The sequence below is a fragment of the Cimex lectularius genome, unplaced genomic scaffold (genome assembly GCF_000648675.2).
Source record: "Cimex lectularius strain Harlan isolate CLEC.00 unplaced genomic scaffold, Clec_2.1 scaffold6, whole genome shotgun sequence".
Taxonomy (NCBI): domain Eukaryota; kingdom Metazoa; phylum Arthropoda; class Insecta; order Hemiptera; family Cimicidae; genus Cimex; species Cimex lectularius.
The window spans coordinates 3,587,699-3,605,409 of record NW_019392677.1 but is presented as its reverse complement, the minus strand read 5'-3'; the positions used below and the strand labels follow the sequence as shown (position 1 = coordinate 3,605,409).

At 36.2% G+C, this 17,711-nt stretch overlaps 2 protein-coding genes across 6 annotated transcripts in view; one reads left to right on the top strand and one right to left on the bottom strand.

Moving 5' to 3' along the window:
• The window catches only part of LOC106673637 (abhydrolase domain-containing protein 2), a 17,995-nt gene extending 12,168 nt beyond the window's left edge, over positions 1–5,827 (top strand). For both annotated transcript variants that reach the window (XM_014405825.2, XM_014405819.2), the window contains exons 6-8: positions 3,792–3,986; positions 4,045–4,199; positions 4,258–5,827. In XM_014405825.2, the coding sequence (XP_014261311.1) occupies positions 3,792–3,986; positions 4,045–4,199; positions 4,258–4,451 (544 nt within the window). In that variant the 3' untranslated portion in view covers positions 4,452–5,827. The remainder of the gene's footprint in view (positions 1–3,791; positions 3,987–4,044; positions 4,200–4,257) is intronic.
• On the bottom strand, positions 4,308–17,711 carry LOC106673665 (beta-1,3-galactosyltransferase 1-like). Of its 4 annotated transcripts, XR_002909973.1 has the most exons (7): positions 17,365–17,711; positions 14,928–15,172; positions 14,603–14,874; positions 14,393–14,541; positions 9,490–9,710; positions 8,972–9,143; positions 4,308–4,434 (listed from the first exon to the last, which is right to left on the bottom strand). XR_002909973.1 is itself a non-coding variant. In XM_014405858.2 (6 exons), exons 1-5 carry the CDS (start codon positions 17,480–17,482, stop codon positions 9,490–9,492), a joined length of 1,005 nt encoding a protein of 334 aa, XP_014261344.1. In that variant the 5' UTR covers positions 17,483–17,711; the 3' UTR covers positions 4,308–4,434. The 4 variants fall into 4 exon arrangements, 3 of the variants coding, with proteins under 3 accessions (XP_014261344.1, XP_014261338.1, XP_014261347.1); XM_014405858.2 differs by lacking the exon at positions 8,972–9,143; XM_014405852.2 differs by lacking the exon at positions 8,972–9,143 and having other exon boundaries at positions 4,379–4,467.

The window sequence follows — 17,711 nt, the reverse complement described above, 5'->3', positions numbered from 1 at the left end:
ATTACTACCTGTTCTCCTTCACATCTATAACTACTCACTCCAAAACTCCGTTTTTCCGACAGCCTGGCAAAAAGCCCTTGTCCACCCTGTCAATAAAACCCCCAACCCATCCTCCCCTACAGACTACCGTCCCATTTCCATCCTCTCAAACCTGTCCAAGCCCCTAGAAAGATAAGTCCAAGCACAAGTCTCCAGGCACCTTGAACAGTCCCATCTTCTCAACCCCCTCCAATCTGGCTTCCGCCAAGGATATTCCTTCCAATCAGCTCTAATAAAAATTACCAGTGACCTCCACTTAGCAATGGACCAACGGAAAGTTACTATACTTGTCCTTCTTGATTTTTCTAAAGCCTTTGATTCTGTCCCTCACTCTTCGCTCCTGTCTAAACTCGAATCTTTTTCCTTCTCTGCCAGCACCATCCGTTGGTTCCACTCCTACCTTACCAATCGCCACCAAGCTGTTTCCCTTCCCAATGGCCTTACCTCCTCCTTCCACCCTCTAAAATCTGGGGTGCCCCAAGGGTCTAGCATCTCTCCTATCCTTTTTTCCATTTATATCAATGATCTGCCCGACTCCATCCAGTCCTGTCACCTCATATCACCTATATGGCGATGTCTCCCAAATATACATATCCTTTCACCCTTCCGATCTTCACTCGGCCATTCTCAAGATCCAAAAAGACCTAAACTCCATCAACGAATGGGCCCATAAAAATTCCCTAGTCCTCAATCCGTCCAAATCCTCCGCCATAATTATCGGGTTTAGGGTACTCCTCAATTCCCTCCCCAGCATCCCACCTCTCATGCTAAATAACCACCCCATCCCCTTCTGCTCCTTGGTTAAAAACCTAGGATTAGTCTTTGACCAAAACCTTTCCTGGCATTCCCAAATTTCCCGCTATTGTGTTGCCTCCCTCAGCCTGTTCCATCGGTCCTGGCTTCTCTTACTTTTCTCTACCCGCAAACTCCTTCCCTTATACTTCCCTTCTTCGATTATAGCTGTGTGGCATACGGTGGTCTCTCGGAGAGGGAGAACGCGCGTTTGAAGTGTATTTTGAATTGTTGCATAAGATTTGTGTGCGGCACCCCACGGGGTTGTATTTCCAACGTTCCTGGCATCCAATCCCTCCAATTCAACTCCTCACATCACACTCGTAAGACCCGCTCATCCCCAATCGACCTTGTCCTTCCGCAACATACAACCCATACCTTCGAAAGATCCTTTCTGACCCAAGCCCCTAAATTCTGGAACTCCCTTCCCCTTTTTATTCATCACGCTGCCTCCTTTTCCTCCTTTAAATCCCACCTGTATAATCACCTCCTCTCCCTCCAAGCAGAGACCTCACGATAACATTTATTATTTTTATTTAATATTCTCGTAATTTTCTCTTCTGGCCTGCCTTACTGGCATATATTGTGCAAAGATTTCTAATTTTATTTTATTTTTTTAATTTGTAACTTCATAGAAGGTACTTCCTTTATTTTATCTCATGTAAATTATTCTTAGGGGACACCAGTCCCAGGATAAAGTTATTTTTCTTCTTCTTACTAACAGGTAATTCCTGCATCTTGTCTGCATTACTTTTGCCGGTTTTCAAGTGCAAAGCTACATTTGATCTAAATTAGCTGTTCTTTAAACAGTGCTCCTCCTGAGACAGTTTTCAGTCACGTGTTCTACGACCCTATTCCTTAGACCTATCCTCAATGGTGCCTCCCTTAGACCTAGAGTGTGAATCTCTCCATGAATATACCTCACCAAGGACTTGTGGTCTGAGTCCATACGGACAATGCGTTTCCTAACTTCAGATCTCTCCACAACCTGATGTGCTTCTGTCCTCAAAAATGCGTCACTTTTGGTCTGAGTGATGCTGGCCATTGCATTTTCTCCACTCCAAACGTCTCTTCTTAAGACTAGAGTCTGTGCATCTTCTAAGGCTGGCTTTCTACTGCGCGAAAATCACTCGTAAAACTTGTCTCACGACCTAGCTGGGACAGCGAAACTTTTGGCATAAGGATGTTTCTGGTTGAGCTGACCAGTTTTTTAATGCACATCAGTGTTTTTTTGTTTGTTTCTCTCTGTCTATGAGTATGAGAATAAACCAGGAGGACTGCATTTGACTTATCCGAATATATCAACCTAAGGATTTTTTTGGGATGCTAAAGGTAAAACTCATCATAACAAGAACAAGAGAGAGGTTTCATACAAGGAAATGAGCATCAAAATGGGGCAAAGATTGCATATTGCAAACTTTTTTTTCGATGGTTCGCAACAGCAAAAGTTATATCAACCCTTATATATAAAATCGGTGCTGTGATTTTTGGAAAAAAGCCCATTTGTAAGTATGTCGGGTTCGAATCCAGCGGCCCTGCATTCCAAGGACCTTTACCTTACAATGATGAGCACCGTGTATAGCAAATTCTGATGAAGTGATTGGTGTAGTTATAAATGGCATGCTTGTCTTGTGCAAACTGATGGCTCGTCTTGTTTCGCCTCGTCGACGATCGCTTACCCGATCTATCTACCTTTTCAGGGCTTTCTTGAAATTAAAACATCAAAACTACGCCATCGCTGAATGATAAAATAAAATAGGTTTTTTTATATAAATTAAAAAGTGAGATTAAAGTAAAATAATTCCAAAGGAAAACAGTGCTTTATTCAAACCGAACCAAACACAATTAAACGGTGTTAATCAAAATTAAACAACACAATCAGAATAGGGTTCACCACCGGCCCTTCCAGCATCCAAGTTTCAGGCCTCCAATTACTTGTAAATGATTTTATTATTAGGTCACTAGCACCTTGTTTGCATACCTGCCCCAGTACCCCGAATCCTTCGGGCAGCCACAGTAGGTTGCTGGAGAGGGGCAACCGGCCATATTGATAAGTGTGGTTTGGTGTCATAGCGTTTCATGAGTAATTCTCACGTTTAGTTGCATGAGTTATTTTTTTGCACAATGGAAACCCAGCTTAAAATGCCTCACTAAGGACTTATACTCACAGACGATGCTGATCAGTGCGTTTTCTCAACTCCAGACATCTATTCTTAGGCCTGGAGTCTGAGTATCTTCAAAAATACCTCACTATGGACTTACAACATGACTATTTTGGATGATGCACTTATTCAAACTCCCGGTGCTTCTCCTTAGGCTTTGAGTCATAGTCTCTCCTCAAAAATCGCCAAGGTTGTCTGAGTCTATCATTGAGATGGACAATGCTGTGTGATGACCAGCTTTCAAGATTGTCAGTCATGACCTAGGACGATGCTTGTTTCTTTATGGGCTGGCAATACATGGAATTTACTCCAGCCTAAATTAGAAAGTATAAAATTTCTTATTTAGCATTCATTTTTTTTTTTTTTTTTTTTAATATTAAGACAGTTTGGCATTAATGACAGTTGTCAGAATTTTGCTATGTTCAGAGAATGATCGGATATAAGCAGGGCAACCTGGCACTTTATAACTCGCAACCATTTGCAAAAATGAAAGAAAACAGTTACTCGAATAGAAATGATACAAGTGATCCTAATTGTGAGTAGGAACTATCTTTCTAAAAAGATTAAAGAGTTACTCGCCTTACCCTGCTTATAACCTTAACTAGCCATTCAAGATGGCAATTTGCCAAAACGTGAGGCACCCAACAGTAATTCACAGGCCAAGGTGGTTCAAGACTATATCTTTGCTTGTAATAATTTTTATTTAAAAATTAGCCCAACTTTTATGAAACTACCGTTTTTCCCCCTTATCAATAGAAATAGTATGATTAATGTATTTTTCCTTTTAATTTATTTTAGAGGTACTTTTTGGCTTCTCCAATGGCAAAATTTCCGACGATTCTACCTCTATGCCATCACCGAAGCGATGAAAAATATTATTCTGAGGCATCGGTCAACCCTTCTGTCTGAGAATGCTAAACAGGAGTACGGCCTAGCGGAAAAGGAAATAATAGCAGCTGCCACTTTGCCAGAGTTGGACGATGCATATACAAGGTATATGTTTTGATTATTAAAAAAAAAAACTTACTTATTTTCTTTGTTTAATCTATAGGAAGGTGCACGGTTTCACGAACCTGTCAGAATTGTACGAATGGAGCAGCAGTATTAATTACCTTAAGAATATCAACGTTCCTATTGTTTTTGTTAATTCTTTAGACGACCCTTTGATCCCTGATGTACTTCTAGACCCTCTCAAGGAACATGCAAGTAAGGCCTTAATCAAAACACTTTTTTTTTTTAATCTTTAATTCTCAATGTGTTCTAGGTACAAATGAAAAAACTGCGTACGTCGAATTGCTTCACGGAGGTCATTTGGGCTTCTACGAAGGCGGTTTCCTTTATCCGAACACAGTTACTTGGCTCGATAGGACCCTTATCGACATGGTGGCAATGTTTGATTCTCTCCCCATGTTAAAACTGCCTCATAAAAGCTCACACGCGTCTGAAATCAATTTTTAAAGGCTGAGCAGCACAACTATAAACAAAAAGAAAAAAAACCTAAGTAATTTTCCTTCAGTGATTTTAGTTCTTTTAAGAATATATACAATAAGTTTGTGTTGTATTTTCATTTTTAACAATGCTTATTAAAAAAAAAAATGTCTTTTCTTTTTCTTTTCTATTTAAATTCAGTTGTATTTGTTCCATAGAGGCTTATAAGGATACTTAAAATGTACATCCAATTTCAAAATCTGGGGAAAGGGTTTCAAATTAAAGTATTCTTAAGTGCACTTAAAGATATATTTTCTTAAAAGATTTATTATATTCACTCTTCTGATCAAACAAGAAAGGTATCAATAACTAAAAGTAATTTTTATGGGTGTTAGCCATAGTCAATTTACAACGTTGTTTAATGGTTATTAATAAAAAAGTATTAAAAACGTTATTTCTAAGCTCAAATATGAATATATGATGTTAACTTCTTTATATAGCTTTTTTCTGTTAAATTGGTACTTTTTTCTACCAATTTAATACTTTTTCCAACTAAATTAGTGCTTTTCCCAAGCGATTTAATACTTTTTCCAACCAACTTAGTACCCTTCGCAAGCAAATTAATACTTTTCCCGAGCAATTTAATACTTTTCAAATGTGGTAGGGTAAAGGGGGATATCAAACAATCATACTGTCAAGAAACGAAATTTATTATTGAAAATAAGAAAATTAACAAAAATTTATTTTATAGTCAATGCAGGGGACATCCAGCAACCGCTGATGGTAATTTCAGTATCACGACCATGAACTGCTGGTACAGTGACAACAGCTCTCGTGTTAACCCTTGAACGTGTACGTGTCCGCCGCAAATGTAGATTAAATCCTGATTTATCTATAAAAATTAATTTTGCACGATTTTGGGGGACCCATATTACAAAATCCATTGCAAACTGCCTTCGTTGTTGTACCGTTGACTCAGAATTCATGCGATCTATTTCAATGGACGCTCGCTTCAAAGTTATTTTTATTGACGTTAGCCCTCGATGTGTTGAAGAAATAGACAAATTTATGTTGTGTAATGAAAGCTGTTCTTTAATATCTTGTAATGATAGGCCCGCGTTTCGAATGCCTTTTAAATAAGTATTAATTTGCTTGGGAAAAGTATTAACTTTTCCTTAAAGTAGAAAGGTACTAATTTGGTTGGGAAAAATATTAAATTGCTTGAGAAAAGTATTAAATCACTTGGGAAAAGTACAAATTGGTTGGAAAAGGTTTTAAATTGGTAGAAAAAGTACCAATTTGACTGAAAAAAAGCTATATTTATGTAAGTATGTGTGTTATATTGTACCAATAAATTGTACTCTTGTTACAGTATTTTTATAATTAAAACTCGTTTTTTCTCGTTATTGTTTATTTTATGGCATGCTACCAACAGTAGTATATAGTATCAGCCCCCAATCCATTCTGAAGGCCGAAGGGGTACTAAGTATTCCACCATCAACCCTCTAACATAATAATTCACTCAAATAAATAAATACACATTGTAGTGCTACACAATAATTATATATTTTTTATTTATTTTACGGGTTCGCAACAGCAAAGGTTCTCGGGGTGCCAGTGTTTTTGAAAAAAAAAAATTTGTAAATATGTAGTTTGAATGCAGGGCCGCTGGATTCGAACCCGGGACCTTTATCGTACAGTGATGAGCGCCGTGTCAACGCCCCTTTATACAGAAACACCTCTCTTGTGATTAAGGAATGTTGGGTGCCATACCTACTTGCTCCCTATAAATGGCCAAGGTGTGGCAATCTTTCTCTACAAGTGGGACACCTGCATGGGGTTTGCATAAAAGCAGTCTGTATTTTCACGGTGCAAAGGGTGGTATATGGGGCATGGCATATAACCTGAAAATAGCGTCGCGTTCTTGGGCACTCCCTTTCTCAAACCAGGCCCTACGGCATTTTTCCTTAAGACTCCTTGTATGCAAAAGGGCTGTCCAGGCTCCTGCTACTTGTGGAGAGACCCCTGGTGGGTACTTAAGAATGAGCTTAGTTTGGTAGAGAGGCCCTCTTCCACTTGGGAGAGACAGTTGCCTTCTCTGTCTAGGGAGCATGGCAGGAATGCCGGACAGACGCATGCCAGTCCTTTGGCTTTTTTTGCTATGCAGCACTTGGTAAGGTGCGTATGGCCAACCCTCCCCCTCGGAACAGGCAAGTGAAGGAGGTCTTGGTCCTTGTCTTCTACAATGAACTGTGAATGTAACACACATTCACCCATAAGCAGAGGTGCATTACCTCTCACCTTGAGAAACAAAACGAGCTTGGTGCGGACGAAAAAGATCTCCATATCTTTTTCAGGACTATGAGCAACCATGGGTAATGTTCATGTGTCAATAGGGTATGGCCAATCTTCAAATGGTTGAGCACGATCGCTTCCTTGCCTTTCAGACCTTCGGTGGGCTATTTCTAAGTTGTGGATGATGCTGGCTCATTGATGCTGCCAATGTTCTTTTATTGCGTCCTTTACTGCACGTACAGTGTCATTAGACCGATCACTGTGGTTGTGCCTGGACGTCCCAGTTTTTGCCACCTCCTCTGCACATGCCTCCACCCAACAATTAAAGTACCTAGACAACTTTTTTTCCAAGGCACTCGTCAGTATATCTCTCTAATAAGAGCATGACTGAAGGTTTCTACCAAGAATCAGTTATAAATGGCTGAAATAGCACTCAGGGCATTGGCACACTGCAGTCTCCATCATCTCCAATCACCCTGAGCATGTGCAAAATTGCATACAGCTCCACGTACATACTGTAATGCTAGTTTGAGACATGTTCTATACCCGTATTTTAGCCAAGATGAAAATCTAATGTAGAAATATAGGCCAGCAGAAGTGTGGCAGTGTACACAACCTGGCTAGTACTGCAAGATCAGCTGGGAGGAACCAAAGAGGCGTTGGTCAGTTTCGCAGCTCAAGTAGCCCTCCCTAAAGCCGGGAACACACCCAATGCTACGCCATGCGACGCTACCCGACACCTTGCCACGTTTTGGTGGGGTGTGCACATCTATCCGACACAAGCACACGTCGTGTACAGTCCACAGCGTTTTTCACAATAATCACTATCACAATCGCAACGCATCTTTTGTTCTTAATGCACTATTTTGAGCAAAACCTTGTACAGCCATGTAATAAATTGTTAGTTAAATTTTATGAGCACAACCATCTAATACATTGTTTGTTAAACTTAATTGTTTTAAATAAAGTTACTCCTAACCATCATAATTAAACAATTAATTCACTACTTTCGTGGTCCGCTTGACCAATTAATACATGACAATTAATTAAGGTTTTTAGTTGAGATGAAAAAAAGTTAATGGCACGAGATGGATTCGAACCCACGACATTCGGCTAGATACGCCGCTGCTCTACCACCTGAGCTATCATTATCTCAATCCACTCAGCGTATCTAGCCGAATTAACTTTTTTTCATTTCAACTAAAAACCTTAATTAATTGTCATGTATTAATTGGTCAAGCGGACAACGAAAGTAGTGAATTAATGATTTAAAAATGAAGTACACTTCACTAAAGCTCTCCGTCGCCATTTCAATTGTCGTCGAGAATCCAAACCGATTACACGACATTTGAAAAATGGCAAAAGGTCATGATAGCTCAGGTGGTAGACCAGCGGCGTATCTAGCCGAATGTCGTGGGTTCGAATCCCTCTCATGCCATTAGCTTTTTTTCATCACAACTAAAAACCTTAATTAATTGTCATAATTAAACAATGTTTATAAAAACTTATGCATTTTTTATCTCGTTTAATTTGGTTTACATTAAAATAACATGTAATTAATATAATGACAAACTTACATGTACTTAATTTGAAATAAACTACAAAAAATATGAGTGTCCTGTTCTGATGCTACCCGACATTACAAAATGGTGTAATTTTACGAGCAAAACTATGAAATAAATGGTTAATTAAATTTTATGAGAAAAACCGTGTAATAAATTGTTCCAATTTTAGTATATGTACCACCAAAGCGAGTACAATAAATTGTTAGTAAAATTCATTATATCAAAAAATTCCGGTGTTTTGATTAATTTTCTACCTAATCATTAAAATTAATTTTTTAAATAAAAACTAATTAATTTTTAATTACAGTTAATTTGGTTTATATAAAAATAAGTATGTTGTAATTAATATAACGACAATAATACATGTAGTTTGAATAAAAATATGAGTGTCTGGTTCTTTTGTCTTTGACTATACTCAATGCGACCCGACAAAAATCTGGACAGTGGAGATCGCCGAGTGTCGGGTAGATGTGCACGGGGGTAATGCAACCTTATGGAAAATCGGAGTTTGGATTTGCGTCGGGTAGCATCGGGTAGATGTGCACGGGGGTAATGCAACCTTATGGAAAATCGGAGTTTGGATTTGCGTCGGGTAGCGTCGCATGGCGTAGCGTAAGTGTGTTTCTGGCTTAAGGCTTCGCCAAAAATAACGTAAAGGGATTACGTCCAAGTTCAAATTCTCTCGTATACCTGGCTATACTTTTTTCAGGATCGTGCCTGCCAAGGGGTGGCTGCCTGGCTTGGTCGAGAAACCCGCCGGATAACTGAGAGTAAGCTCCGGGTTTCCTGCAATGAACTTCAACAGCCTTTTCACTTCTCTACTCTCGAAGAGTAAGAACTAGGTGAAAATTAAAAATTTAAACTGAAAATAAAGTTTATTTTTTAATAGTTTACAAAGACAATTTGTTGTGGTAACTTAATAAACAAATCAGCAATCTTGACAAGAATTTTTATATGAAGATATTTTTAATTTTTTTCAATTTGCAGCCTACAAGAATGTAATAAAACAATAAGAAATTTAATTAAAAAAAAAAAATTAGACGCGGATAAACAAATTTATAACAGGGTTAACGCTTGCTTAACAAATTGTCTCTCAGATTTGATGTAAGTACATGAGAGCAGACTAGTTATGGCTTTCTTTCTCCTAACAATAGCACATCGTAAATTTAATATCAAAATCTCTAAAAAATATAAAATCACAATACTACCTAATGACAATCGCTCTGTATCTTCTTCAATTTAGTACGATGTGTCGCGGTCAGTCTCGGCTTTTCGACGCAATTGTTCCTGTTTTTCCATAAGATGTACAGCTCCTGTGGGGTCATCCTGTGATTCGTGATCATGTTCAAAAGGCAGTTATCACTCAAGTGCAAATACGTGAATGCCATGTTATTCTTCGGTTTTACGCCAGCCTTCAATGCACAAATACCTGAGAAAAAGTTCCATCAGAAAAATCAATTTTCAGCCAAGAATATAAATTAATTTTTAAAAATGGTTTTGAATGGTAATTAAATCAGTCAGGACTTGTGAACAAGGTGTCAGAAAACTTTAAATAATTTCTTATGCATCCTTCCTGCTGCTCCGAGTGCACATATTCTTTCAATCAGCCCTGTTCAGTGAGCAGTTGTACTATCAAATAAGTCCTAGGTTTGATGACGGTAGCTGCAAATCGGTGAACTCATGTTGAACTGGCACACGGGCATTTACTGAGTTATTCAAATGAGTTTCAGCATTGTGCCTCTTTAGTGAGGAATTGGACACAGACCCAATAACTGTGACCCTGTGCCGTTTCAACACAAGTCCTAAGTAATTATTCTTTTTATCTTAGGTTTTTTAGTTGAGATAAAAAATTGTGTCACGAGCAGGATTCGAACCCACGTCCTTCGCCTCAATACGCCGCTGCTCTAACCACTTGAGCTATTGTGACTTCGATCCCCTTGGACACCAACTCCCCATCTCACCTACCACCATTCGAATTTTTCCTCTTTTTGTCATATTTTCAATTTTTCATCTCAACCAAAAACCTTAGATAAAAAGAATAATTAATTGAAATAATTAATCTGATCAATTATGACCTCTAAGCAAATATGGAGTCTTAAGTTTAGTATGTTCTTCTCCTTGGTTCTCATCATATTTTATGCTGGTATATACTAATTAAAATTATGTAATTTGATTCAGTCCAAGAAACATAAACCTTGGTCCCTTACCAAAAATCCACAAGTAGTCCTGCTGTTAGTTTCTGTGAATGAACTTTTTCAAGTTGTATTGTTTCAAGTTGCAAGTATCGTTTTAGTTGAATAAAGGGTTAAAAAACTAAATATTGCCAGCAGCTGGTTTATATTTTGCTTTTTAGGGTATTACTCCATAATCCACTCTATAACCACATAAAGTTAACCCAGAAACATGTCAAGACAATCCAAGTACTTATAAGAAATAAATAATAGACGAAGAATTTTCAGGAACTAATGAAGATGAACTCTGAAATGACTGTTTGGAAATGACAACAATCTATTAGACAGTGAGTCTGAGTCTACCGACAATGAGGAAGAACATACTGTGAATAAATATGGTGGATCAAAAAGAATGAGATTGCTTTTAAATTTTGAAGAAGAGAATGAAAAAAAAAATGATCAGCTTACTTCATTGATGGAACTTAACTTACTTCATTACTGAGAAAAAATAAAAATAGGTGCTACATCTGGAAGAGTAGAACTTCATAACATTACCTGAGAATCATAAATAAAAAATAAAAATAAATGGGGAGTCGAAATGGGAAGTTTGTGGCATGGGTGACCAAAGTCACGGTAGCTCAAGTCATATAGCAGCGGCGTATATAGCCGAAAGTCGTTGGTTCGAATCCTTAGAAAAAAACCGTGTAGAATTAATTTTGAAAAATTGTGTAGAATTAATTGAGTAATTACCAGAGAAGAACCAGGTTTAAAGGGATATTCAAAACAACATTATTAAGAGTAAGAAGACTGCATTTTCAACCCCACATGAGAAACATAAGAATATGCACGATAGAAGAAGGAAATCAAGTTTTAGAAACTGAATGGAGATTATCTCGAGCTAATTGTTGCAGTTTTAGATGCACGAGGTGAAAAAAAAATTTGAAAGTTTCTTTTTTGTGGAATAGAGCATGCATGGGGTCCTCAATTTTTCTTAGAAACCATGAGCAGAAATTGCTTTACTACTAATAATAATAAAAAAGTGCAGACGGAGCCAAAGTTTGAAAAAAGATAAATTCGCCTTGATATCTGAGGTATGGACTAAATTAATTGAGAATAGTCAAAAGTTTTGACTATTCTCAATTAATTTAGTTTTTTTGACTCACAACTGTTATAAACCAGGGGCAAAAATTACCATGGACGTCCAATAAAAGCAAGATGCAGCTTTACCCAACATATGCCCAATAAGCCAGAAAAATTGGCATCAAATCCTGGTTAGCAATAGACAAAAATACACTTCCATATTTGGAAATATGAAACGGTTTTCAACGAAAGTTTTCAAATAATATAATTGTGCTCTTACAATTGATAAAAGAAAGCCAAAGAAAAAAGTACTTTTACTTAGCAAAAGTTGAAAAAAAAAAAAAATGAAAAGTTTACCCAAGATCATTTCATATTATACCAAACTAAATTCGGTGTGGACATGACCGGCCAAATGGTGAGGAAATAGCCCAAAGTCTTGTATATGGCCTATCCAATTATTTTTTAATATCTTTGATTTAGAAGGCATAGATGCCTGGGTACTGTATAAGAAAACGACAGGAGAAAATATATCGAGACAAGATTTTTTACTCGTTAGGAGTAAAATTGCCACTGATAAGCCTGAGAAGAATAATATATTTTTTAAAACTTTTTTAATTTTTGCAGTTTATTTTATCATTTTATTATTTGCATTGTAGATTTTTGGACATATTCTGCAGCATGAGATTTTATTTATTAACAGAACGTTTTTGGCCTCATGACATGTCTTCTTCAGTTTTAAGGTGAGTCCGCCAAATAAGTTAATTGTCAGCAAGTCCACAGATTTTATGTAGGACAGAAAAATGTAATTCACACTGAAGAGGACTCATGTCATGAGGTCGAAAACTTTCTGTTAATAAATAAAATTCCATGCTGCAGCATACTTCTGTTCAACAGCCTACTATACAAAATAATAAAATAAAAATAACAAATAAGAAAACAACATTGATTAATTCTACAAGTTTCTAATAAAAGTAAAACATGTCAAATATAGTAAAGACAATAAAACCATAAAAATCTGTTATAAATGTATGAAATATGTTTGTGAAAAGCGTACGTTGGAACCTGACTAAAAAATGATCCTCAATGAACTTCCTATTTGTTTTTTTTTTGTTTGTTTTTTTTTTGAAAAAATACATTTCGTTTATTTATTACCCTAAAGTTACATTGTTTAATATTTTCTTAACAAAATAAATATTTCTCCATTCAATCAGGAAAAATGAAGACCAAAAGACCAATCATTTAACCGGTTGTGATACAAACAGGTATATATTAAATCTCGTTACATGTAGTGTTAAACTTTGCGCACGCACGAACATATGAAGTGTTTAGTGACCGTTAATTAATGATTATTTGTAGATCGTGAGATGCGGTCTGGTGTGACACAGGTTTAGAAAAACATTTTCTTTGTCGTGCCAACGTTTCAATCTTTATTGAGATCATCTTCAGGGCTTTTCATGTTTTCTGTGTAATTACTGTATGTTGTGTTGAGAGTGAGTTAAACTCTGCATTTTCCGTTGCCTGAGAAAATGAATTTTTGAATTGAATTTTTATCAAATGTGATAAATTTGCCAATTGTTAACAAAAACCTTTTAATGAAGATAAAAAGTTTGTGCAATAACCTTGGTATCAATGATAGAAAAAAACTGTCCGACTGAGCATTACTAATGAAACTATGTTGGCAAGATTGGGCAGGCAAGAATGATCAGGAACGATCAACGGTGACCGATATGACTTTGGCGTTTACAAGTTTAACCTTGATTTTTTTAAAAATAATTTTTAAAGGATTATATTGGAATTAGATTAAATTAGATACGTTTATCTCGAAGAAAAGGCAAACCTTACATTTTTAATGATAACATTTCAAATAGTATTTAAAATGCACGATGATAAAATAATTTTGTATGATAATACAAACTGAAAAATACCAAAGAATTTTTTTAGATTCAGTATGAAAACAAAAGTGTCAAGAGATAACTAGAATCCACCAATAAGAAATCCAGGTGATAAAAAAAGTGTTTACAAAAATAATTACCACCCCTGTCAGCAGAAAAATCCATTTGTTTATTTAAGAGCCGGTTCAGGTCTTTATACTTCAGTCGTACAGTGAAATATTTTGAAAAATGAGTAAAGCTTTAAAAATAAAATAAATAAAGAAAAAATAAATAAAATAAATCATCCAGTTTTTCCATGAGGTTTTTTAAGTTTTTAATGTACTCGCTCACAAGAAGGAGCCTTTCAAATCAACCACGCCAGACATGTAAATGCACATACACTATTGTGTATGTGCAAATATATATAAATAATTTGTTATAATACAATTTTTTTAATTTTTGGTTTTTGAATTTTGTTTACTGTTGTAAAATAAATAAATAAATGGGGGAAAAATTCTATAAGACTTTGTACACGTTATTATCTGGGATATTCCAGATTTAATGTAAAAAGGTGATTATAATTTCAATTTTATTTTATACCAATTAATTATTCTTTTTATCTAAGGTCTTGGTTGAGAAGAAAAAGATAGTTTCATGAGCGTGATCTGAACCCATCCAACCTGCGACTTTTTGAATTTGTCCTCTTTTTGCTATTTTTTCAAATGTCGTGTAATCAGGATTTGATTCTCAACAACTTATGAAGTGGCCACGGGGAGCTTTTAGAGAAGTGGTTAATTCTTTAATTATTATATTAATTCATACATTTTTAGCCAAAGGTCGTGGGTTTCAACCCGCTCGTGACACTAACTTTTTCAACTCAACCAATGCCTTAGATTAAAAAAAAAATTAATTGGAATAATTAATATTGTCAATTATGACCACTAAAAATATATGGATTTATTTTATGCATATAAAAATTAATCGTTTACCTGTTATGTAAACGTCTTCGAGGTGAATAAGAGGAGTTGTTAATGCAGCATTGAAAAGTTTCACAGCCACCTGCCTAGACATTACATATCCCGTCCCAGAAAGATAATTAGGATAAAAAGCTTTTCTGTACAAATATTTTGGGCTATACCTAAAAAAAAGACCCAAACTAATGTAAAGGTGTTCGTTACAAAAATTTAACCCTGACGTACCATTTATTATTAACATCTAAAATAGGTTTTGCATGGCAAATAAGGGAGCCGAGGAGGACAACCGTGTAGTTGAGGTTTTCTAGAAGCCTGGACAGATTGGTAACGTTGACAAACACGTCGTCGTCTGTCTTCATGAGATATGTAGAGGACGGACAATAATGTATGTACCATTTGAGCATCATGACACTTTTGATCGTGAGGTTGTTGTACGAATCGATGAAATTCTCCTGAATAACATCGTGATATTCGCTGCTCTCTTGCTCGATTTGTATCTGAAAAAAAAATATTGAAACAATTTTCATCGGCCGGTTAAGCTTTCGCTCACCTGCAATGATATGTTGTACGTCCAACCAAGCAGGAAGCCCACTCTCACGTTTGAGAAATTGTGCAAGCCCCAGGTCTGGCGTATAGCGAGCCTTCGATCAACATTTTCTGGCGCTGAGCAGACTATGATTATTACATTTACTTTCTGATCTTCACATAAATTTTTCCCGCTTATAATTGATGTTATGTTCTCGGGAACTACATAAACTCTAACATCGCGGGTAACATTCAACTCCCAACCTGCAACTGGAGTAGAAAAAGAGTGTTAATATATTATTTGTTTAAATATACATACACAAATATAAGCGGTTAAGATATCCGACTCATATTTGCCACGCTAGCGGTCCTGGGTTCAAATCCCAGCATAACCCATTGTTTTTTGTTTTTGTTTTTCAAATGGAAAATAGTATGAAAAATGTTTTGTAAACTCCTTGTCCAAGACACTCAATCAGACGTTAACCCCTCTTGTAAAACAGTAATTACTTTACTTTACAAATATAAAACATTACTGAGGAATAAAACGAAAATTGTTTTTTAAAAAAAAATCTGTAAACCTTTTTTACAGTTGGGTTTTTCTGATTTTCACAACAAAAACACAGAAATAATTCTATCACTTGTTTTTATCAATAGATATTTTTTTTAATGCTATATTTTAAATTGGGAATATTAATTAGATGTAAACACACTTAATCCTTAAGGATTTTTAATGTTTAATTTTTACAGAATTTAAATCGTTTATTCAGTTTCATTTAAATTCGGAAGCAATAAACTGTTTAGTTTTCATCTTTGTTTTCTTAATTTCAATTTTTAAACTTCAAATGCCAGTTAATGCTGAGGATGTTGTGCGTGGTGTGGCACTTATTGATGATGGACGTTACATCATGTGTGTGGTTATTGCCATCAGAGTTCCCTACGAAACATTAAGACGTTTTCGAGAAACTGGAACCTATCTTAGAAGGCCCAGTTCTGGACGCCCTAGTATAACAGAACCAGATGATCATTTTTTGACTTGGAGAATTTTTCAAACTCCGCACCTTACTGTTGTTCAATTGATTCATCAGCTCCAGGAATTTTGAGGTCTCCAAATTTCCGAATGCACTGTTCAAAGAAGATTAAACCTGTATGGACTGATGGCTTTTCGCCCAGAATTGACCAGAACCAACAGAGTTGCATGTCTCGCATTTACTCAAGAACACAGCCATTGGTCTTTGGATGATTGGTCCATACTTTTTACAGTTGAGTGTAGATTTGCTCTTCGATCTCCAGATGGGCATGAAAGAGTGTGGAGAAGGCGAAATGACAGGTACAAAGCATGTAATTTTTCCCAGAGCCAACCAACATAGCTCAGCGATGGTGTGGGCACGAATTTCAATGAAGAGTTGCACAGAGTTGGTTGCTGTTCATGAAGGGTCTTTGACGTGGATGTCATTGTGGTACATCATGCGTTGCCTATTCTCGATTAAATCAGCAACAATCCTAATCTAATGCACAATAATGCCACATGTCGCACAAACGTACCTTCAACAGCATAACATCAGGGTCTTAGCCTGGTCAGCCCCTTCTCCAGAACTCCATTGAGCATTTATGGGATAACCTCAAAAGACAAAGAAGAGCTAGTCCATCGCCTTCTGATACCCACCACGATCTTGAAAGGACTCTTCGTGAAGAATGGGCCAACTTTCAGCAGAGACATTTCCAGGCCGGTAGAAAGTATGCCGAGGCGTCTTCGAGATGTAATTAAAAACAAATTTTATTTGTTGATCTTTCTTTTTTTTTCCGTTACCAATTTACATTTTTTTTTAAACTCTTTTAGACAATTATTACATGTTAAAAAATGTGAAACTACGTTATTTTATAAAGATATATACAAATCAAGTTATATTACAAGTGAGTGGAATTTTTCGCCTGTCAGTGTATATGCAATTAAAAATATTTATGGCCCTGATGTATTGGATCAGCTGCTGCCTGCGCCATGCCCCAAGATCATTTGGATGTCATTTTTTTTTCTTTTTGCCATCAGTTATTATTGAAGTCTCCACATAACAGGCACCTCCACACAGCATACTACTTCCATGTCTTCTTCGGAGTGAAATTCCTTATGAAATTAGTGACAACCTTATTAACAGTATGCCTGACAGGTACACAGAGGTTTTATCTAACAGAGGACTTTGTTTTAAAAAAATATTGTGTACATATAAACAAAATGCAGTTAAAACCTTTTATTTCATTTTTCAAAATCTCAATTCAATTTTCCTCTGGTAAAAAATAATTTCTAATAAATTGCAATTTATAATAAAAATATCTAGAGAAAGCAAATACTACAAAATTGGCAATATACCTATTCATTTTTGAGCAGTTTAAAAGAATGGACCAATCTCTGGAAGGCGGTTTAAAATAAAAGAACATAAAATATAAAATAAAAATTAAATTTCACCTACCTTGTTTGACTGGAGGGCGTTTATAATCCGGGAAATATATAGCAAAAGTGTATATAATGAAAACTGTTATCAAGACAACGTACCTAAGCAATTTCTTCCACTCACAACCCAATAGCATCTATTATTAAAAGTTGAATACAAACGGTAAATCAAAAAATAAATAATTAAAATACTCTAAATTCGAAATGTGCTATCATTGCCAGTGATGCGAGGTATAAAAATCTTTAGGATCGGATAACTGAAAACGACAAGTATCAACTGGCAACTGAAGAGTACCAAATACCAAGTACCAAGTAGCACCGGCCAAACGTGCTGTTAACTGAACCAGCTGATCAGACTGTCAGTGT